This window comes from Anguilla rostrata, chromosome 4 (assembly GCF_018555375.3).
Source record: "Anguilla rostrata isolate EN2019 chromosome 4, ASM1855537v3, whole genome shotgun sequence".
NCBI lineage: Eukaryota > Metazoa > Chordata > Actinopteri > Anguilliformes > Anguillidae > Anguilla > Anguilla rostrata.
Window position 1 is genome coordinate 11810952 of NC_057936.1, and position 23596 is coordinate 11834547.

Consider the following 23596-nt stretch of genomic DNA (forward strand, 5'->3'; position numbering starts at 1 on the left):
GAGAGGGCAGTATGGTATTCCCAGAATACCCTGCTGAGCATAGAGGGCAGTATGTTATTCCCAGAATTCCCTTCTGAGCACAGAGGGCAGTATGGTATTCCCAGAATCCCCTGCTAAGGAGAGAGGGCAGTATGTTATTCCCAGAATCCCCTGCTGAGGAGAGAGGGCAGTATGTTATTCCCAGAATCCCCTGCTGAGGAGAGAGGACAGTATGGTATTCCCAGAATCCCCTGCTGAGGAGAGAGGGCAGTATGGTATTCCCAGAATCCCCTGCTGAGGAGAGAGGGCAGTATGGTATTCCCAGAATACCCTGCTGAGGAGAGAGGTTAGTATGGCATTCCCAGCATGCATTTTGGGAAGGAGCTGTGACTGCAGAGGGCCCCCCCCCCCCGTTTCTCACCCCATCACGGCTGCTTTTAAACTCCACACTCGGCTGCACCAGTGGCTTTGCGACCTTGGCCACCTCAGAAACCGAGGCTGACAGAACACAGAGTCGTTTTCCTCCTGCCAGCAACAGCTGCTCTCTTTCAGTCCGCCTCTCAAGATTTTTAACCAGGATACATTTTTTATTTTTAAGTCCCTGAGTTTACTTTTGTTCGCGTTTTGCTAAAGCAGCTGGCATCTTGGCACCAAAGGCAGAGTTTTTGTGATATCCTCAAGAGAGAAAAAATATTCCGAAACGAGAAAGGATTACTGCTGAGATGAGACGTTGGGCACGCCAAAACAGAGCCTTAAGAACTTGGTTGGTGTCCCACGTCCAGATCTAATGTTGCAGACAAACGCAGCAATTAAACGCACGGCGAACCCGTTCGTCATTCGGCTAAAGGGGAGCAGGAGCGGCTAGCGTTTTAAAGCCTCCGTTATTAATGATTTTTCTTTTATTTTCTTTTCTGTTTTGTTCCCAGCCCAGGGTGCAGTGCCGCGGTTTTGATGATTAAGAACCTGACTTAGGCGGTCACTGGCGGGCTGCTTTTGTTTGTTTGGCTTGCGATGGCGCCTCCTTCGTGACGAAGAAGCTTTTGAAGGAGCACGAGGAGAGAGAGAGAGCGGCCGCGGCGTCTTTTTATCCGCCGTCCGTCAGCGTCGGGGTCGGGCCCGGACCGGAATGCGGATGCCGCGCCTCGCCCGAATCGATCCTGCGGCAGCCCCGCGCCCCGCGTTCGCGAGATGTTGCGTCATAGAGGCGAAGCGCAAAATCGAATATCCATCGGCCTTTTATTTATAAGACAGACGGTCCTTCCTGTGCGAGGCGGGGGGTCCGACGGGGGGGGGCAGAGGCCGCTTTTTCGAAAGAGGGAGGTGGGTTCTAGCAGAGGGAATGGGGCGAACGGTGCCTTGGAGAGGAGGAGGCGGGGGGGGGGGGGAGTGTAATCCCCAGGCTCGTTGCTGAATAAGCAGAAGGGTAGCCGCTGAAGGTGAAATTTCATCTGGAGTCACTGGCAGACACGTAGCGGCAGTTCTGAGCGAAAGCTAAATCACCCGTCTCACCTCTCTCTGGCTTTGTCTCATGCTCTCTCGCTCTCATTCACTCACTCAGTCCTGCTCTCTCTCTCTCTGTCACTCAGTCCTGCTCTCTCTCTCTCTCTCTCTGTCACTCAGTCCTGCTCTCCCGCTCTCATTCACTCACTCAGTCCTGCTCTCTCTCTCCTGTCTGTCACTCAGTCCTGCTCTCTCTCTCTCTCTCTCTGTCACTCAGTCCTGCTCTCTCTCTCTCCCCCTCTCTCTGTCACTTAGTCCTGCTCTCTCTCTCTCTCTCTCTCTCTCTCTCTCTCTCTGTCACTCAGTCCTGCTCTCTCTCTCTCTATCACTCAGTCCTGCTCTCCTCATCACTCCACTCTCTCTCCTTTCAGTCCTGCTCTCTCTCTCTCTCTCTCTCTCTCTCTCTCTGTCTTTCAGTGGCTGAGTGGCTGCCTTTGCCTGGAACTGTAAGCTCTCTCTCTCTCTCTCAGACACACACACACACTCTCTCTCTTTCTCACACACTCTCTCTTTCTCAGATACACACACACACTCTCTTTCTCACACACACTCTCTCTCTCTCTCTCAGATACACACACACTCTCTCTTTTTCTCACACACTCTCTCTCTCTCAGACCCTCTCTCTCACTCTCACTCCCTCTCTCTCACACATACTCTACCAGGGGAAATGTAGGGGATATGTGCTCTGGTAAATGAAATATGAAATGAAAAGCCATAAACAGAGTATTGGCAACAGCAATGAACAGGAGCAGTGAGTGCATTCCAAAGATGAAAAAAATGAAAGTGAGATCACACGTTTGTCCCGTTTACCCTCTCATCAGTCACAGACCCCCCCCCCCCCCCACCATCCCCCTTGGTTCATTTGGGCGTTGATGTATGAGCGCACACGCACATACATACACACACACACACACACACCAGCATGCACTGCAAACAACACACAGCACCATACATGCACACAAACAGCACACACACAACACACATCACACAACCACAAGCCACACAACACACGCACACGGCAATACACTCCACACATACATCACAACAAACACGCATAACATCAACACGCACACACACATACACACAAACGCACACACACACACACACACACACACACACGCACACACACGAGGCCCGCTCTCCATCCCCTCCTTTCTCCTCAGCGCACCGCTACACTCGCGCGCGGTGTGATTCGCTGTCTAACCGCGCCCACGCAGATCGGCGCGGGAGGGCCCGTCATCCCTCAGCGCGAGGACACGCCGCAGGTGCCGTCGCACGTCTCCCCCTGAGGAGAGGAGCGCGGCGCTGAGGAGCAGCGGGGAGGTGCTGCTCCTCCGCCCCCCGCCGCGCTCCTAGACGCTCGCGCGCGGCCCCACCCGCGTAGCCGCGTACTGCGGCGCGCTCCTCTGGCCGCCGAAATTGGTGATTTTGTTGCGCGTTCGTTTTGCTGAGAGGCAGACCGCCTGCAGCTCCGCACGCGAGCTTCTGTCCCCGAGGTCTACGCGCCGGGCTGAGGCGCGACAGAGCCGAGCGTTCGGGCGCCCCGGCGGTAGCGACGGACGTCCCGGCCGACGGGTAACGACGTCACGCGCTTCCCGCCACCGGGAGGTCCCACGCCGAAAACGAGCCGACACGCCCGCGTGAACCAGCCGGCCAATAAACGAGCGTCGAAACGAAAGTCCGAAGGTTTCTCCGCAGGGGGGACAGTAAGTCTCCCGCCAGAAAGTTATCACATTGCAGTAGACCTGGGCTGAGTTGTAAACGGCGGTGGAGACTGGGTGACACTTTAGATGTGCACGTTTTTTTATTTTGCTCACGTGGCTGTCAGGGAAAGCAGTCAAGGTTTCTGTTCAGCACAACCATGGTGGAATAACAAGGCAGTGCGCTACAGCGACTAAGATTCGCCTTCAATAGGCACGTGTTCTTGGGGCCGTTTCAGACGGTGCAGTACTTTGCGATTCGCCCGATGACACGCTTTTGTTTCAAAAGAAAACATATTAATCTGTTTTGTCTCTAGAATGTGGATGCGCATTACAGGTGAGGTCTTCATGCATAACATGCTGTGTTTTTTTATTTTCTGCATCCCTTCATCTAACTGTTCAGTTCCCTCCAGGTGAACAGGTGAGGATTCGGTTCACTGTGACACCGGGCGTTCGTGACATCATCCACTGAACCTTATTGAAGCAAGATTACCGCTCGCTCACAGTGCCTGCGTTACCCTGCCCAACCAGCAGGCGGCACTGTGTCGAACGGCCATAAAAACTCCACCCACCTCCGCAAATTTTTATAATTTCCCTCTAAAAAGCTAATTTTTTCCTAACAAAATAACTTAATTTCCCCTGAGAATGCATGCTGAGATGCAAGTCCCTTCTTACAGCTGTTCCTCTGTAGAAGAAGAAAAAAAAAGTCAGACTTTTTTTTTTGCCTTGTGTCATGTTGACTCCTCTTTCTCCCTCGATCTGTCTCTCTTTGTCAGTGGAAAGCTGAAGAGTCAACGGACTATGTGAGTAGCTGACGTGTGTGCTGGCTTGTGTGGCGTTTGGGTTTTCTCTCCCCCCCCTAGCGGGACTGGATCATTGGGAAGCTGGGAAAAAAAACCCGCCCCCCCCCCCGCCCTCTGTCTGGCTGTCTCTGTCTGTGCTTTCTGTCTGGCGCTCTCTGTCTCTCATAACCCCACGCAGGGAGCAAAGGGAACCTTTTCTGTCTGTCATCTAAATGAAAGTCCTTCTGATGCTTAAATGGGCTCGGAACAAGCAGCTTGCGCGGCAGCATGAAACGCCGTTTCCTCTCCCTTGCCTCTGTCAACAGTAGGAGGTCCCCCCCCCCCCCCCACTCCACCACCTCACCTCCTCTTTGCTAAATCCCCCCCCCCCCCTTCACACACACGCTGTAGTAGTAGCGCATCCCGCCTAATTGGTATGGTCACGCGGTTGCGCAGTAATCAGTTTCTTGCCCTTCAGATCCACGGGCGGCTCAGATGTTCTTTAAAGGCGTCGGGCCCCTCTTCCTCCTCTCTGAAGATCCATTGCGCGACGCTCTTTGATCTTCGAGCCCCCCCCGCTCTCCTTTCCTATATGTTCTTGCATCTCCGGCGGTCGACCCTTCTAAACCCGTCGCCGCTCCGAAAGGCCATTATCCTCTCCACCCTCGTTACGAACTCACTCTCTCAATCCGCCACTTCACGCTAAGCTACTGCGCGACGGCCACTCGAGCGCGTACCCCACCATCCACCATCCCAGCTAACGTTTTTCTCCGCTGTTCAACGTCCGAACTCCCGCACGCCACACAGTTTTGAAGCGTAGAAATCCCGTTTTTTTCCCAGCTGTTATTATTGTTACCAGCTCGCATTTTTCCTTTATACAACCTGCTTGGCTCCTGGCGAAGTGTGTTGAGAGCTATGGGGGCGTGGGGGGGGCGGGGTGGGGGTTTGGTGCGGGCGGGTGGGCCGAACGATCTGGGCCGCTAAACGGCTCTCCCTCAGACACCTTACGCGTCTGCTTCCAAAAACACAGAGACCCAACGCTAGCCAGAACGCTAGCGCAGCCAGACCCGACGGTGCGTTCGTTTGAAGCCGGCGAGGAGGGGGCCAGGGACGCCGCGCGCCCGCGGCCCGAACGCGTCGGCCGGACACGCGTCCCCGCGGCCCTCTCCTCGCCGGCCCCGGCCCCCCCGCCGTTCGGCCTCGCGTGAGAACGGGCGGCCCTTCGAGCTCGCAGGCGTCTTGGCTGTAAATCCGCTTTTTGTTTTGATTTTGAAGCTGGGGGGGGGGTGGGGTGAAAAAAAGGTTAAATTGTGGTTTGCGCGCGTGGGATTTTTTTTTTCCAGGCCCGGCCCCGCCCGATTTCTGGCTGCCTGCTTGCCTGCCTGTTCCTGCAGGTGCCTCTGAGGCCTGTTGGCGTGCAGAACTTGCCAAACCCTGATCCCGTCAGCCAGCCTCTGTTAGGCAGGTCTAATTGAGTTAGATCCCCTCCGCTCTCGCTGTTCTCCACAGTTGCTTTTACTGAAGAAGCGTTGCTTTTTTTCTACTGGACGCTTCTTCGGTTCTTTTTTTTTTTTTTTTACCGAAGAAGCGGATTTACGCCTGACCCCCGCGACCTCCAGAGTTCACGCCTCATCTGTTTTCATAACGCTGTTCCGTTTAGCATAACGTCTGCCCGTGAATGCACGTGCTCCTTTCAGAGGACGCCGGGGAATGTTTGATGCATGAAAGAGTGTTTCTGTGTGCTCATTTGTCTTTGGATGCAGTTGCACGTGTGTTTGTGTGTGAATTGACCGGTCAGTATTGCCCATGGTGGTCTGTAAGCGTCCTGTACCGGCGCTGTCCTCTTCACTGGGTTTAGGAGTGGCCAGTGACCTTAGGGAGGCTAAATGTTACTCCATCGCCAGTGCTCACAGTTGTAGAAAGTCCCTCTTTACCTACCCTATGCCACCCAAAGGGAAATAAATACCTTTTTTTTGAAGAAAAGGTTTCCAGACAATTTCACGGCGTCTCTGAAAGACAGTCGAAGCTGACTGACAGAAGCACCTGTTCTTCCTCCCTCGACAGGTAGCAACGAGCCCCAGAAAATCAAGGGAGGCTCCACTGCCGCAGATAGGCACAAGATGAAGGCGTTTGCCTTGTATTGTAGCTATTTGCGGAAGTTCAGCTCCCGGTTCCCAATGCCTCGCCCTCCTGTAAACAGACTCCTAAAACTACAGGGAGTCTCGTAAATGCTTACCTGAGTTCCTATCAGCTGGCAGTTTCACTGCCTAATGGCCGAGCGAATTAGAATTTCCCTCTGCCTGTTAATGAAGCACGCTTAACTCCATACAAACCGCTAATGGCTCTGGGCTGCAGTCAAATATGAACGCAGTCGAAATATGAAACGCCGCTGCGCTTCGGATAGCCGGCTGTTATTCGGCTGTGCCGTCGAACGGCTGCGACAGAGGGATGCACTTCGAAACGTACCCGTCTGAAGCTATGGCGTCGGGGTGGGAAAAAACGAAAGACCTGCTTCGACTGTGCAGAGACGTCCGAGATTAATCCCCCTCTCTTTCCCGCAAATATTAAAGCATAAGATGAGAGACCCAATGGAATTTTAAAAAATGAAAGATCACCAAAAAAAAAAAAATTCCCAAAGCTGTAGCTAAAAATGAATTCCGTATAATTAAATATAATAAGGCGAGAATAAATGTAATAACTTTACAGATTATTCAGACTTCTCTCATCTGGAATACTCCCTCTGCTCACTGGAATGAACCATGTGTGTGTTCTTTTTATGGGGGGGGAGGCATTTCTATAATTATAAAGCTAAATTTTAATTAGCAACGGAAAGCCTTTTTAATAATGCAAGAATTATATGTACGTTTCCCGACGATATAATTAAAAAGCCGTTTTGTTTCTAGAAACTTCTGCTCAAGCGAAGTCGTATCTCCCTTTTAATTTTGGCGGTACCAGTTGGTCCCTGTACATAAAGTCTGGAGAACCATTTGTTGCCAAAGGCAGTAATTTGATGTTGGAGATGAACCACAGTGGGTGTTCTGTGCTGGAAACCCCCTCCAGCGTAGGCCCCCCGCTGTGTTTGAAGCTCACCCAGACTCATTTTTATTGGTCCGTCATGTACAAGTCATCAATGCAGAGGGAGGATCCTCTGGATACTCAAAGAATTCCTCTCCCTATCTCTTTCACGGTCTTCCGCCATTAAGTGTCATTTCACTTACAAATTATGAATCCTCAGAGCCCCTTCCAGCAAATTAGTTTTAAAGGATGAATGGTGAACTGGGGCGCTGGTGAAGGGTGTGTGTGTGGATGCTTTTTGTGTGTGTGTTTCTGCGTTGGCACCTGGAGTGTTCTGAAATGCCCTTTTCCTGAATGTTTGTGTGTCTCTGTTTTGTGTGTGTGTGTGTGTGTGTGTGTGTGGTATCGATGTGTTTCTGCTTTTAAAGCCTGCCGTCAAACCAAATAAAAACAGTGGAAGCGTGGTATTTTTACATATTTCGCTGTTGTAATGATGCGGATGATCTTTCCTGCCCAACGAGGTGATGTAATTACAGAAACACCGGCGACTCAAAATACCACGAGTGCTGAGATCGGGTTGTGTTACTGCTGTGATTAAGACATGATGTTGTTTTTGTTTGGGTTCTTTCTTTAATTTAATTAAATGTTGGTTCGCTTGCTTGTTCAAGACTGGGTACCATATAAGTCAGTGTTTTTACAACTTAAATGTGGTCAGATATTAAACTAGTGTTTCAGACAATATGCTGGAAATTTGAAATCAATAACAATAACGATAATAATAATCATAATAATGATAATTGCATTTTTATTGTTATTATTATTATTATTACTATTAACAACAGCAGAAACTATAATTTGTCCTTGAGTTAGTGTTGTGCTTGTCATCCAATAAATGGAAAGTACAGATGTAGTGGAGACAGAATATATGCAACCAATTAGTTTGGAGAGTGATGGTCAGATTGTGAGCCAACATCACTATTCAAAGCTAGCCGCTTGGAGGTCTTAAAGACGCGTGACTCTCTATCATGTGGCCAGCGTTACATTTAATGTGGTCCGGCTCAAAACAAACCGTTGAAAGCCGACTGATAATTACGATGGAACTTTCTGGTTCTTTGAGCTGCTGGCTCCCAGAAGACCAGGATGGCTGTGGGTGGCATTCCAACAGAGCATCTGTCACCAGATTCGGCTCTCCCAAAGGTCTGACAACACTTCCGAGCAAGAGTGTTATTATAAATATTCAAACGAGTTTGAAGAACACTGACATTAATGGTATGGGTTGTGTTTTTATGAACCGCTGTGTGCTACATGTGTGCCAGCAAGCTAAGACTGGAAACTCTCCTCAGACTTTTCTGCTCTAGAGCCATGAATTTCCTCCTTGCAAGAGCATCCAATTGGCTCGTACCAACTGGGAAAAGAAGGAAGATAAAAGCACCGGCCTTGATGTCTGTGGAGAATTTCAGCTATGGCCCTGTGTGTGGTGTGTGCACGAACGGCTAATCCACGAGGGCGTGGAGAGTCTTAAGTGGGGGCGCGAGGTGCTTGTGGGGTTTTCAGAAGCGTCCCCTCACTTGACCCGCTAGATTTGTTTTCCCAGGAGGCGATAATAGCTGGACTTCTCGCTGAGACCACGTACTCGGTCACAGTGGCGGCCTACACCACCAAGGGAGACGGGGCTCGCAGCAAAGCCAAGGTCGTCATGACAACGGGAGCAGGTACAACGTTACTGATAACGCGCGACGTCGGAGATACCCAACACTGTTTCATGAATAACTGAAAAAGTTAAATGGGATGGCAATAAGTTAACATGGGATGTGTAGTGATAGAGCAAAGAGAGCTACAAAAAATAGTTAGATTCTCTGTTGCTGCAGTGACTGTTTACACCCACCCACTCTCTCTCTCTTCTCTTTGTCACCTCTTTCATTCTGTTGTTTTGTGGATCAGTCCCTGGAAAGCCCACTATGATGATAAGCACCACGGTCGGAAACACGGCCTTGATCCAGTGGCAACCACCCAAGGAGATGGTGGGCGAGCTGATTGGCTACCAGTTGCAGTACAAGCGGGTGGAGGAGGAAGCCTACATCGTCAAGGACTTCAAGAAGACGGATTATCACTTCACTGCCACCGGCTTGCACAAGGGCGCCACCTACGTCTTCAGGCTTTGCGCCAAGAACCGGGCGGGCAACGGGGAGGAGTACGTGAAGGAAATCACCACAATCGACGACGCCCCCAGCGGCTATCCCCAAAACCTGCAGGTGGTGGGCCTCACCACCTCCACCACCACGGTGGCCTGGGAGCCCCCCCTGCTCTCCGAGCGAAACGGCAAGATCGTTCGCTACGCGGTGGTGTTCCGCGACATCAACAGCCAGCAGAACGGCACCAACAGCACCACCGACACCCAGATCACCATACACGGCCTGCAGCCGGACACCACCTACGATATCCGCGTGCGCGCCTTTACCAGCAAGGGGGCCGGCCCCATCAGCCCCAGCATACAGAGCAGGACCATGTCTACCTCCATGCCTGGTGAGTATTACAGCTTTATGCTAACACGCCCTAGCATATTATAGAGCAGGACCATGTCTGCCTCCATGTCTGGTGAGTATTACAGCTTTATACTAATGCAAACTAGCACAGTATAGCACAGGCCCACATCTACTTTCATGTCTGGTGAGTATTACAGCTTTATGCTAACACACACTAGCAGAATATGGAGCAGGACCATGTCTACCTCCATGTCTGGTGAGTGTGACAGCTTTATGATAACACACACTAGCGCAGTATAGAGCTGGACCATGTCTACCTCCATGCCTGGTGAGTATTACAGCTTTATGCTAACACAAACTATCACAGTATAGAGCAGGGCCATGTCTACCTCCATATCTGGTGAGTGTTACAGCTTTGCTAGCACGATAAAGAGTAGGATTGTCCAAACCACCATTCTAGCTCTACAGCGTTATGCTAGCATACACTGGCACAGTATAGAGCATTACTTTGTCTGCCTCCATGCCCTATGAGCGCTGCAGCTTTACTGTAGCATACACTAGCACCGTATAGAGCAGGGCCATGTCCACCTCCATCGCCTGTGAATGCTACAGTGTTACGCTAACATACACTAGCACAGTATAGAGCAGGTCTGTCCATCCATGCCTGTGACGCTGCAGCTTTACTGTAGCATACACTAGCACAGTATAGAGCAGGTCCATGTCCACCTCCATGGCCTGTGAATGCTACAGTGTTACGCTAACATACACTAGCACAGTATAGAGCAGGGCCATGTCCACCTCCATGGCCTGTGAATGCTACAGTGTTACGCTAACATACACTAGCACAGTATAGAGCAGGGCCATGTCCACCTCCATGGCCTGTGAATGCTACAGTGTTACGCTAACATACACTAGCACAGTATAGAGCAGGCCATGTCACCTCCATGGCTGTGAATGCTACAGTGTTACGACTAACATACACTAGCACAGTATAGAGCTGGGACCATGTCACCTCCATGCCTGTGAATGCTACAGTTTAGCTAACATACACTACACAGTATAGAGCAGGGCGCATCTTCAGTACCTCTCACATGAGCCTTGTCAAACCCATCTAGTTCTACCGCTACACATACACTGGCACAGTATAGAGCAATTTGCCATGTCCATCTCCATGACCTGTGAGCTCAGTGTTACGCTACATACACTAGCACCGTATAGAGCAGGGCCATGTCCACCTCCATCGCCTGTGAATGCTACAGTGTTACGCTAACATACACTAGCACAGTATAGAGCAGGCCCATGTCGACCTCCATCGCTTGTGAATGCTACAGTGTTACGCTAACATGCACTAGCACAGTATAGAGCAGGGCCATGTCCACCTCCATGGCCTGTGAATGCTACAGTGTTACGCTAACATGCACTAGCACAGTATAGAGCAGGGCCATGTCCACCTCCATCGCCTGTGAATGCTACAGTGTTACGCTAACATACACTAGCACAGTATAGAGCAGGGCCATGTCCACCTCCGTGGCCTGTGAATTCTACAGTGTTACGCTAACGTACACTAGCGTGCCACAGAGCAAGACTCGCAGATGCTCAGACTCGGCTGCATAGTTTTAGCACAAAGTGGCGAGCGCGAGCCGTGACATCAGCGCGGGGCGGCTCCGACGCGGGGAGCAGGTGGACGTGGAAGCGGCGCCAGGGAGAGCAGATGGGAGCGGAGACGGGAACAGATGCACGGCTCGTGGGAGCTGGTGGTGTCAGGGCCGGGGAGACGGGACCGGTGTCGGGCTCTCTCTCAGACCACACAAATGTTGAGGATCACACGCATGCTCTCCGTGTCGTGTTCAGTGAAGCGTTACTGCTCCATCTATTAGGCTACAAATACAGCTGATTGATGTCAAAAAATTAGCTTATCCCATTCCCTTTGTGTATTTATAGTTACGTGTTCCTTGATATGTTGTTTTTGTCCGCTTGAATTAACAGCATGTTCCTTTTTTGTGTGTGAATAATGGATCTGTGAGAATTTACGCGATACATGAATGTCGAAATTTCTACTAAGTGCCAATTCATAAAACTTAATGCTCCTGGCGCAGATACGGGAAGATTGTATTTTAATTGTTGCCAATTTGCAGCATTAGTAAACACAATATAATATGTCTGATGGATAACAGTGCCTGTTACACTAGTAATAATGGTAATATGTATTAATGTTTTTATTTAAGCCCTAGAAGGCAGAGATGGCAGAATCACTTGAAAATCTAGTGGAGATAATTAGACATTTTCAGCCGAGAACCACCGGTATCTGCTGAGAAATACAAAGTCTCCCAAATCCTCCCTCTCCAGAGTAATCATTACTTGTGTCCTGAACGTCTCCGGTTTGGTCCAGCTGTCACCTCGCTGCAAATACTGACAACTGTCAGCAGTAGCCCATATCCAGAGGCAATTATACTTGCTTTTCCTCCTGCAGAGTTTACCAAAAACTTTGGCGTGAAAGCCGTGATGAAAACCTCGGTCCTCCTCACTTGGGAAGTACCGGAGACGTTTAAATCTCAAGTGCCTTTCAAGGTAAGAACCCTGTCACAATTTCCTCCTCACTGCTGAAGATTTGAAATTCCAAATGCAATCAGAACCTGCAAAGAAAAATAGGGAGGGGAAATACGTTCAGTGTGTTTTGACATTTTTCAGTCTTGTTTTAGGTTTTATTAATGGGGGGGGGGGGTTGAGGAGGGGAAGTGGGGGAAGAATGGCCTATATATTTTATTTGCCACCGTTGAATTTTGACACATAATTATGAGTGTTTTATTGCATTAACAAGCTCATTTTCTCATCACAAAGGTTGTTTCTAAGTGTGTAATTGCAGTCAGTGTACCCAAGCTTGATTCCCATAAATGCTAATCATAATATGCTTTTGTGGTTAGTCCAGCTTTACTGCCACTGTCAACTTGATGGGCCATCTCCTTACATTTAGCTACAGATGTGGTATGTAAAGTTCTGGTCTTCAAGAGACCACCACAATGCATTGAGATGTAGGCTGTAAAAATGAAATGTGTGACAAAAATAAAAAATTGGAACAATTTAAAGATTTATTAAAGGGTTATATATTGTAAGTGCCAGAATTGGGACAAAATATATCCTTTCCTGCAGGATTTATACATTGTAAGGGGGCCTTTCTACAGGAATAGTGGAATGTGGAATTGTAATATGTCTTGAAATACGTTTCATCTTTGTCACTCAGAACTTAGGGAAAGATATTAATTCACTTAAATCTACACCAATTCCAGTTTACTGTATTTAAATTATTTTTATTCAGTCAGTCAATGAATGCTTGCACCATCGTTTTTGTCACTGGTGTTACTTGTACCCAGCAAAAGATTAAACGCTCTTCAGAATTTGCACAGATTGAACTGAGTCTAGGTGTAGGTTAATACAGTAGAATCCACTTATTTGCATAATGGATTATTGCGTAATTCAGGTATTTGCATAGACTTGACAAATCCTGAACCATTCTCCATTTATTCCATTGTAAAGAGATCACATATTTAAACAAACCATTAGCGCATATTTTGGATTTGGATTTTCATGGAATTATGTACAATTACATTGCGTAATGATTTACAAATATACATTGAAAGTTGGCAGATGGCATGCATAAACAAACAGTTGCACTATAAAGACACAAAAATGCCAAAATTTACTAGGGCAGGCGGTTTCTGTTGAAAATCTCATCGATAGCACACGCCTGAGTAAGACAAGCAGTCGTCAGCACTCTACTCTAGTTAATTTAGCGTGTCTGAGGTTGTACATGAACTGGAAAACAGTCAGAACTTTAAAAACTAGAAATGCAGTATCAACGAGAAATTGTACCAAAAAATTAATGGATCATTTCTAATCATTTTACAGGTTTTTACTTTTTTTTTGTCCAGTTGTACAGTTTTTTTTTTTTTGTCCAATATCCAGGTCTGAACCATACAGAGCGTTCAGAGACCTGTTTGTAAAAAAAATAAATAAAAAATAAAAATAAAAAAAGCGGCATCGCGCCCAAAAAAACAGAGCGTGGCTTACGTTCCCGTGTCCCGTGTCCCGTCCCCCCCCCCCGCAGATCCTGTACAACCAGCAGAGCGTGGAGGTCCAGGGGAACATGAAGCGCAAGCTGATCACCAAGCTGGAGCCGGACACCGAGTACTCCTTCATGCTGATGAGCCGCGGCAACGTCGCCGGGGCCCTGCAGCAGCAGGTCTCCATCCGCACCGCCCCCGACCTGCTCAGCGCCCAGCCCCGCCTCCACAGCCAGGGCCAGGAGGAGGGCGGCCGGCTCACCATCAGCCTGCCCCAGGCGCAGAACAAAGCCGCCGTCAGGTGAGCGAGCGTCCACCTCACGCCTGTGGCGTCGGGGGCAGAAGGAAGGGTGCGGTCGTCTCTTTGCTTCTCAGAAATAGCGTAGCATACTGTGGATATGAAAATCTGGCCCTCGAATCCAAATCCAGCCCTGGTTTTCTTTTTCCCCCTGATACTTAACTGAACAGTTAGTGCTATTGATTGGCCAGACTGTGGTCACACCCGACTCCCTGGTTAAGGGAGCGTGGAAAACCAGCAGGTCTCTGCCCTCGAGGACTGTGATTTGAGTAACGGGGGTACAGACAATGAGACAGTGCCGTAAGCTGTTGAGACCTGCTTTGTGTTCAGTTTATGGAACAACTGAGATTGAAAACCACTGTCTTGGAGCACTGTGTCATTCTTCATTACACAATATATTGTCACCTCTTTTATATGCCTCATTCCAGAAAAGCACAGGCCTTTTTTTTTTTTCTTCAATTGAATGTGGGATTGGGGGGCAGGGGGTAGCGGTGGCGGGGTGGGCCTGGTAGGGGGTGGGCCTGGAGTGATGCAGCTGTAGCTGTGGTCCTCAGACAGTACTGGGACAGACAGACGGCATTAGAAGCAACAGCAGCTTCCTGCCATACTGTAAAAACTATAAAGTTCACCGTCTGCTTGTCCAGCTGTTTCCTTTAGTTTCCCCTCGGTGTTTTCAGCCATGCCTTGCTAATTCTTAACTCCTGGCAAATCCATTACCATTAGAAATCTTATTTAATTAGCGCACAGTCTGACATTCTAGAAGGCCTCTGCCACGTCTTACTATTGAGCTTGCAGTGGGCAGTCTCTTGGGAAACCACTGCCTTTGCTCTGTTGTAATTGGTTCTCATGATGAGACTAGCCAATTTCTGGAGTCGGCTTTAAAAAAAATGATAATAGCTGCTTATAAAGGTATGGAGGCATATACTTAAGCCACAATTTCTTATTGCATGCCTTTACAAACGAAGATGGACTTGAAAAGAATGGAACAAAATTGCATTTCAAGTGTTTATCTCACGGTGGAGCAGTTACACGTCCCGGCAAGGCGAGCCAGGAGGAATTTGCTAAAAATCAAAAACTAATTTTCGCAAGGCAATCAGTGTCCTCATGTCCCCACCAAATGTATTCCTTGTTATCAGAATTGGAACCCGAGAATACACAAGGGTGCAGGTTCTGGCACGAGAGTTAGAGCTGAAACATGTGTAGGGATTAGCGCAAGGATTGCTTTAGCGTTGATTTGTAGGAAAAATACTCGGGGATGATGAAGCGTTTGCGTGCCCACGTTTAAGAAACACAGGACGTGATCACCTGTTTCTCAAGCTTTCACTGCGGCAAAGTGTCGGTTCGAGGTGAGTCCGGAGTGATTTCTCCACCTGAGCTCAAAACCTCAGTTCTCGCAGCCAGAAAAAACTATCTCCCCTCTTGTACCGACCAATCTTTTTGACGAAGGTCCAAACGGTCACCCCAAAAGGCTCACGAACCAAGCTAATTACTGGCCGTCAACTACGAGGGTAGATTATTCCGGGCTAATTACGAGCTGGGGGAGGTGCCCCGGCCTCGAAGCGGTCGCTCAAGCTCGTTATTTCTCTCCGCAGGTGGTACTACATTGTGGTGGTGCCAGTCACGCAGGCCCGTCGGTGGGAGAGCCCCGATGAGATGGACCTGGACGACGTGAGTGAACCGCCGTGTGCCGAAGCACAGCCTGTGTGGTGCATGCTGGTTCTTGTGGTCCTCTTGGGTTAATACTCATTGCTTACACGCCCATATATAGTTGTGTTTATATGTTTTTGTATATATGTTTATATACATGGCCAAAAGTATGTGGACACCTGACATCCGACATCTCATCCAAAGTTATGGGCATTAGTATGGAGTTGGTCCACCCCTTTGCTGCTATAACAACCTCCACTCCATGCTCCAACATCTTTATACTAGATGTTGGAGCATTACTGCAGAGATTTCCTTCCATTCAGCCAGAAGAGCATTAATGAGGTCAGGCACTGATTGGGCGATTAGGCCTGGCTCGCAGTTGACTTTCCAATTGATCTCAAAGGTGTTGGATGGGGTGGAGGTCAGGGCTCTGTGCAGGCCAGTCAAGTTCTTCCACGCTGTTCTCGACAAAACCATTTCTATATGGGCCTTGCTGTGTGCCCAGGGACTTTGCCATGCTGAAACAGGAAAGTGCCTTTCATAAACTGTGGGGGAAGCACAGAATCGTCTAGAATGTGATTGTATGGTGTAGCATTAAGATTTGCCTTCACTGGAACTAAGAGGCCTAGCCCACACCATAAAAAGCAGCCCCAGACCAAGGGGTGTCCTGCTACTTTTGGTCACATAGTGTATATATGTATGAGGCATCACTCATTTTTCCTCTGCCAAGGTGCATAAAAGCATTGGCTATTCTACCAAATCATATTACACCTTAAGATAATAAGCACTGCAGGTGAGTGTAGAGAATAGAGAGAATTTTCAGCAGTTCTTTTTTGGTAGCAGCTTTTGCTCCTGTCGTGAGTGCGTCAAGTTACTTTGAGTACCCCTTGAAAACTCTGAACAATTTAGTTTTGTGTTTTTGTATTGTTTTTAATATTGAGCTCAGTTTTTTTTTCTTTCTCGTGACTTTGCTGTCTTTCACCATGCCATAATCTGCAAAAAAAATAAAAAATATCCCATTAATTTGAAGCTTGACAAATATCAGACGCCTCACACATTGTAAAATGAGTCTGTCCAGATCTGAACCTTTCCTCGATGATAAGGTTTTGCTTTTTTTGTTTTGTTTTTTTTCCCCCCCGGCTCTGACATCAGCATAGCTGAATGTCAAGGAGACGCTGTTTGAAATTTAAATGCGGAGTCCATGACTGAAGTAAAGGGGGGGGGGGGGATTTTCAGATGGAAAATAATGGCCAGTCCCGACGAGTCGACCGACCGCCGAGGCGCTTTACGCCTTCAGGATGAATTAATAATGCCTGGGCTTCAGAAACACCTGGGGCTCTGTAATGAAGCCTGACCAGCGTGCTCCCGGAGGTTCGGGAGAGGGGTCAGGGAAAGGAAGCTGACTGGGCTGCAGTGTGGACTCGCTCCTCGTTTCCGCGCGGGTTACTCTGGCTGCTGGCTGTTGAAGACTCTGCCCGCTGCGCCGGTCGACTGGAGGCTTAAATCTTAGCGATGGGCTCAATCGCGGGCTCAATTCTCGGAGCCTCGTTTATAGTTTGCAGCCTAACTGAGTGATCGCCATTCGGAGGTAAACAAGGCAAAGCAGATCGGGATTTCCAATGTCACCACTTACATTTAAAACATCGTCGTCATTTCAATTGAAATCTACTAGAACTGTCTGTACAGTGATTTGAATCCACAAGGATAGTGTATATCGCTGTTTGTTATTCTACACGTTCATGCATGTGTTTTAGCGTCCTTGGGGCCTGATTCACTTAGACCTTTAGCATGTGTGTGTGCTAAAAAGCTTTTATCACACGCAGGACCAATAACATATCCTATGATTGTGGTATTTGTTTTGCACCAATCATTGGTCATGTTATTGGTTTTATGTGTGCTAAAATGATTTGCAAACGCTAAAGGTCTTAGTAAATCAGGCCCTTGTTGTCCAGTTACTGCGCAGTGCTACGAGTGTGGCCCCCCAGTGCCATTTGTGAAGTGTTTGGTGCTGAGTGTGTGGCCCTTTGGGCCGCCTGTGGCCCCTGGCACAGCACGCGAGGTCTCAGCAGCGGCGTGTTAACGGTCCGTCTCCCCCCGTCGGCAGCTCCTGGAAGCCAGCGAGAACCCCGGCCTCAGGAGGAGGAGGCGTCGCCGGCGGCAGGCCGAGTCCCCGCTGAAGCCCTACATCGCCGCCAAGCTGGAGACGTTGCCGGGCACCTTCACCCTGGGCGACGAGAAGAAGTACAACGGCTTCTACAACAAGCCGCTGACCAGCCAGCAGGAGTACCGCTGCTTCGTCATGGCGGCCCTCAAGGACCAAGATTCCGTGAGTACCGCGGCTGAAAAGGGGGGCGTAGCCGTCCGCGGTCTCCATCCGAGCAGGAACATCACGCGGTCGCACCCTGACCCTAACCCAGGGGTGTCAAACGCCAAATCCTGGCAGGCCGCAGTTTCCGCAGGTATTCGGTACGTTTCTGCTCGAGTGATTAATTTAAGTCACTTATTGGCTAATGTGTCCACACTCCTTGTTCCAGGCACTGTGGCTCACTATGACTGGAGTTTGACACCCCCAACCCTAACCTTTCATGAAACAAAAACTTTGCCTCTCACACTCTCACAGTTTAATAAATGAAAATGTGTCTTCGTTTTATTTCGGTGCGCCCTGAGAATTGTTAGGTCTGCCCACACATCTTTTAAGCCCCCATTTTCCCTCAACCCCCCCCTCCCCAGACGCGTGACTAAGCTCCCCCGAGCGCGAGGGGGGGGTGGGGGGGGGGGGTTCCGTCTCTCGGGCGGGACAGGTGGCGGGGGCGCTCAGCCAGCCCTGTGACACCCCGAAAATTAATGGAATTTAATCTGCGCCACGAAAACAGAGCTCAAAGAAGGGGGGCGACCGACTGAACCGCAACCTAATAATCTCATATTTCAGAGCCCCGCTCCTCGTATCCCGGCAGAGAGCGGGCCGCGGGAAGGAATACTGGGGGGGGGGGGGCGCGGTGTGTCAGAACTGGGGGAGAAAAAAAAAAGGAAAAGTGGCTTTGCGCTGATCCAGAGACTGGTAAACAAGAAGAGGAAGTGTGAAATTGGATGATAGATGCTGGCTGTATAAACAGTGTGATCATTTAAAGCAGGAGAGGGGGGGGGGGGGGGGGCGGAGAGAGAGAGAGCGGGAGCGAGGGAGGGTGGGGGGGGGTCATCTCGCAGAGCGGGCGGAGGCCTCCAGCTACCTTCCTGTTTCCCGCAGATAAAGTGGGCGCATTACCATTTCGGGGACCGGGGCGGCGCGGAAGCTGGAGTCTCGCCTGCCGAGGTCCTCGCAGGGCCGGGGAGCGAACTGCAGCTACGGAAACGCTTTGTTTATAAGCTGTGTTTTTCTTTCTTTTTTCTTTTTTGTCTGCATTTGTTTGTTTGTTTATTTCTTTCCCTCCCGGTTATCGGGCCTTTTCAAGGAGGCGTTCAAAAGTAAAGGGCATCGGCGAAAGGCGACGAGCGGTCGCTCGTCTCCGGAGCGTAGCGGTCGCGAGGTGCTCTCCACCGCTACCGTCCGTGTTCCTCAGCAGGGGGGTGGGCAAAATTTCGGCCCTGGACGGCCGGCGTGTGTGTGTGGGTTTTTGTGTCCACCTGTTATGTTGGCTAAATGAGCCAATTGGCTGTATACACCAAAACTGGTTCTCTCTGAGATTAGATTAGTAAAACGTTTGAAATGAGGGACACAAGAGCAGTCTGCAGCTGTCATTCACGCGCTTATCAAGAAACGTAGCTAAAATGCCAGATGACATTACTGTCGGGGCTGATTATGTCATTAAGGCCAGAAGTCGGCACGGAAACCGGAAACGGATTCAGCCCTCGTTGCCCCTCTCTGTTCTAGAGCGTCTTTGCTTCGGCCCTTGGCTGGGATTTTGGATGTATTCTTGCGTTTGAGGCAGCTACAAGAATTTAACGTGATGAATTTTAGCTGGCAGGAGCTGATAGAAGTTTAGCTTCGTCCACTCACCTCACCAGGGTGGCAGTTTTAAAGGAACTAGCTCAAGTCCAAGGTGAATTTACGTGCCGCTGTACAGTTTTGTGCAGTTGGTCTCTTAGTTCTGTAAGAGCGTAATGTTAAAACAGTCCAATAATTTTCATATTAAACAGTAGCAGAAATATGCGCTTCTCCACATAGAACACGGTCAGGCCGTCTCTTTAATCCCTCGCAGACACCCGAGCTCGTTCTCACGCTTTTCTTGTTTCGGGTTCCCCCTTCGCTTCAGAATTTCTGATTGCGTAATGAGCCCCTGATGCTTGGGTTTAATTTTCCATCACAGCTCATCCGTGGCACGTTAGTTATCTCAATTACATCTCTGCATAAATTCTCCATTGCTGACCGATCTCATTGAGTCGCCCCCTCCCCCCCCTTCCACCCCCACCCCTCCACCCCGCCTCCCCTCGGTCTCCCCGTTTCTGCCGTTGCCGTATCTCTCTCTCCAATCGCGGCCGAACGAATGCGCTCGCACGCCCTTTTGAATGCGCCGTCGCCCCATTGTCAGTCTTCAGTGAAAGGAAACGCATTAGGCGCCGGGCAAGATTCGTTTCCATCAGATAGCACCATTCAAATCGATCATCTCGCTCCTCCCCACCCCCACCCACCCGTCCCTCCCTCCCCAGCAGATTTCTAAAGGTGCTTTTTTTTTGTTTTCCCATGGTGCCGCGCTGTCATAGAGGCGTGACCGCCGCCGTTTCTCAGGATAGGGACGAGATTTTCGCCCGCCGCTGAGGGAGAGGGGCCGGGGGCCGGGGGCCGCGGCGGAACAGAGGAGGGGCCCCCCTGTAAAACCCCCCGTCGGCGTCAGTGGCCCGGGGCGGGCCCACCCCTCTCCGTTCTCGGCGGTGTATGTTCTACACGCCGCCCGGCTGTCCTCTCCTGAGGTGCGACCGGTCGGGTTAGCCACCCGCCAGAGTCGTTTATGGGAGGCCCGGTGGAAGCACTGCGAGCACGGCGTTGGCTCGTTCCCCTCGAAAACGCGCTCCGTATTCCCGCACTTCCTAACAGAACCCCCTGTCAGGGGGCTTCCAAATTATAATCGACAGAGTAGCCTCAAGCGAATTTATAGCCCATTATTTGTTCGATTTTGACTCATTGCTTTATGAGAGCACGGTGAGCTCTGTGGCAGCGCTCTTGCATTGTCTCGTGAACCAAGGGTAAAGAAATCTCCAATTATGCCGGAGCGATCTTAACCTTTTTCCAATGCGATTTTAATGGATTTTTTTCAGAGCTTTGCCTAATTGATTAAACAATCAAACCGCGCTGATTAAGGCGTTCCTTCTGGAGCCGCGGAGCTGGGGTCCCTGGCGTTAGCAGAGCGGAGCCTGGTTCACCGGGTAAACACGTTAGCCGCAGTTAAGGGGCAGAGAGATGTTGCGGCACGCAGCTGAAATTTCTCGGTCCCCAGAGGGCTTTCTCTTTTCTCGATCCCGCTGTCGCCCGCGAGTTCTCGGAGGTCGCCTCCAGCGCCGCGCCGTTTCCCAGGCTCCCAGCTCCCGAGCTCCGCCCACTCCGCAGATGAGAACACTTTTTGCGCTTTTCGTGAGGTTTCGCGAAACCGCTGCCTAATTGCAGCCTCTTCCAGCGTGCCCGGACGCGCGTTCGTGCACCGAGCGCCATATAGACATATGGCTCCAATTTCAGTCATTCTTTCAAATGAATATTTTCAGTTTGGAAGCGTGCACTGCTGTGTAGTATGGTCTATGGTCTGGTATTCTGTGTAGTCCTGCTGATGACTGATGGGGTGGATTAAAGACATGGGGGGGGGGGGGTTGTTGGGTTCCTGGTATATGATGATTGGTGGTGGGAAGAGGGAGGGGCGTGGGTATATGGTGCCTGCGTGCCCTCACAGGTGGCTGGCGACTGCCTGTGTCTGAGCGTGTGCGCTGAGTGACGTCACAGGCCAGATTCTCCTCCTCTCTGCGCATGGCTTGCGGACAAAAGAACTCGGCAAGCGCAGGAGTGAAGTCGACGGGCTGATAGCGCTCGTCGTCACACGTTTCTGTGGCGGTAGAGGCTCCAGAGGAGAGGCCGGTTTCCGTCCACTGTTTACCAGGGCCTCAGAAACCCCCTCTGCCTTTCTAACTGTATTATTATTATTAATAATAATAATAATAATAATAATAATGTGTTACATTCATATAGCGCTTTTCTCACACTTTTCAGTGATAAGCGGGAAACTCGCTTCAACCGCCACCACTTGTGTAGCACCCACCCCGGTTGATGCACGGCAGCCATTTTGTGCCAGAAAGCTCACCGGACTCTGTCCGCTCTCCCGACTGTCGGCCGAGACGCGTGGCTAAAACGGTTAGCCGGCTGCGCCTGGGGGGTGCAGGATTTGTTCCCGGTCCACTTTGGAGACGTGGAAGCCTGCCCGTCCCGCACCGTGTCTTCTGGTGCTGCGGACGAAAGGCCTCATCCCACGTTTGATAACCCGAAGAGGAAATCCAGTTGACGTTCCAAATCCAAATGGCTGTCCCTTTTTGTCTGGAGTAGAAATAAACCATTTATTTATTTATTGGCGCATTTGGGGGGAATCAATCAAAATCTAATTTTCTGTCTAATGTCTGTACTGTATAGGTTTTGGAGTTCAGGCGGAGGCTCACCTTAAAAACCCTCCGCTGTTTGGGAGCAGAATGCGGGAGACTAGATCAGCTGCTTTTTCCACGGTCGTCACATCGATCTCTCCGCTCTGCGCTCCCGCCCGCCCCCTCAGTCAGCGATTGCAACGTTCTCCCCGTCAACGCTATCCAGCCCGCGAATTTCCAGCCCGTTCTGTTGGAGTACACTCTACAGTTCTGATATCCCACCCCCCCCCCCCGCCCTCCCTGTCCTCATTTCCTGTTCGCTGACGGCCCCTCCCCCTTTCCTCCCTTGCAGAAGATGTTCGCGGCCAGCCCCTTCTCCGACCCCATCAAGGTGGAACTGCCCAGCGGCATGGCCAGGCACTCGGAGGACCCCGAGATGCTGTGGGTGATGGGGCCCGTGCTGGCGGTCGTCCTCATCATCATCATCGTCATCGCCATCCTGCTCTTCAAGAGGTGAGGCCGAACGACAACCACCGCACCACCCCCCACCCCCCATCCACTCCCCCGCAGTGGCGTTTGCGTACCGAGCCAATCTACCAGCCCCTCGAAACACGGAGCGCACTACGAATCCAAAGCGAGCCTGAGGACACTCTATTTTACCAGCCCTCTCGAAACGACGGCGAAAGCACGGCCTACCCTGCGACTGTTCGTCTGAGAGCTCGGTGTCCGAACCGTCCCTCGGTGTTCTGCGCTGTTCGTTCGGCACAAGAGAGGATCTACCCCCCGCGGGCGCTGAGTACTCCCGTCACGTAGCCTCCGAATGGGCCAATAAGCACCGGGGAGCTCGCCCTGCGGTTCTGCCCCGCGGGCGTCCAGAGTCTCAGCTCCTGGGACAGAGGCGCCGTCTCTTCCTCCACCGATCGGTTCAGGCGAGCGCCCCCCGCCGCCAGCCGTCATTCACATCCTCCGGTCCGCACAATCTGGCACCTGGCGAGGTGGCCGTCATCGTCGCCGGTTAGCAATTACGCCGTCTCTTACGCCGGGCGAGGCCTCTTCGGGCCGGCCGTCTTAAACCGCCGACCGCCGTGCGGCGCGCCCGTAATAGCGCCGTGGATCGACGGCCGCCGCTGAGCCGCTCCCGACGATCGATCGGTCGCGCCGCCGCGACGCCCCTGCCTCCGTGCCGCTCCACCGTAGGCAAAAAAGGGAACTGAGCAAAGCGGCGGTTTCCTCTCCCTCTCCCGCCAGGCCGGTCGAATCCGGAAGGTCGAAGCGAAACCGCGCTTTCGACCGCGACCCTAGCGCCGCGATCGCGCCGTTTCGGTTTCAGTACTAGAACAGCGGTAGCGCGTTTCTTACAAAGAGCTACTGTTTGGGCTCGCGTTTAAAATTTCAGCACCGCGCTGAGGCCCCCCTTTCGTATTGGATTAAGAGCAGCTATCGGTGGCTGTGGAACCCTCCGTAGGAGAGGAGGATAATTTAGTCTGGGAATTGCATAGTGAAAGGACGGAGCAGACAGAAACTTAGGAATTACACTATTTAAAGTGCTATTTCCAAAGCAAATTACTTTAGCCAGGGTGTTTTG

General features: G+C 50.7%; 1 protein-coding gene across 14 annotated transcripts in view; it reads left to right on the plus strand.

Annotated features, from left to right (window-relative positions):
* ptprfa (protein tyrosine phosphatase receptor type Fa) overlaps positions 1-23596 on the plus strand; it is a 224410-nt gene that overhangs the window by 167681 nt on the left and 33133 nt on the right. For 8 of the 14 annotated variants that reach the window (XM_064330628.1, XM_064330626.1, XM_064330627.1 and 5 more), the window contains 8 exons: positions 3956-3982; positions 8571-8688; positions 8918-9499; positions 11930-12027; positions 13562-13818; positions 15408-15483; positions 17567-17788; positions 22364-22524. In XM_064330628.1, the coding sequence (XP_064186698.1) occupies positions 3956-3982; positions 8571-8688; positions 8918-9499; positions 11930-12027; positions 13562-13818; positions 15408-15483; positions 17567-17788; positions 22364-22524 (1541 nt within the window). The remainder of the gene's footprint in view (positions 1-3955; positions 3983-8570; positions 8689-8917; positions 9500-11929; positions 12028-13561; positions 13819-15407; positions 15484-17566; positions 17789-22363; positions 22525-23596) is intronic. The other 6 variants (XM_064330630.1, XM_064330633.1, XM_064330638.1 and 3 more) reach the window with 1 other exon arrangement.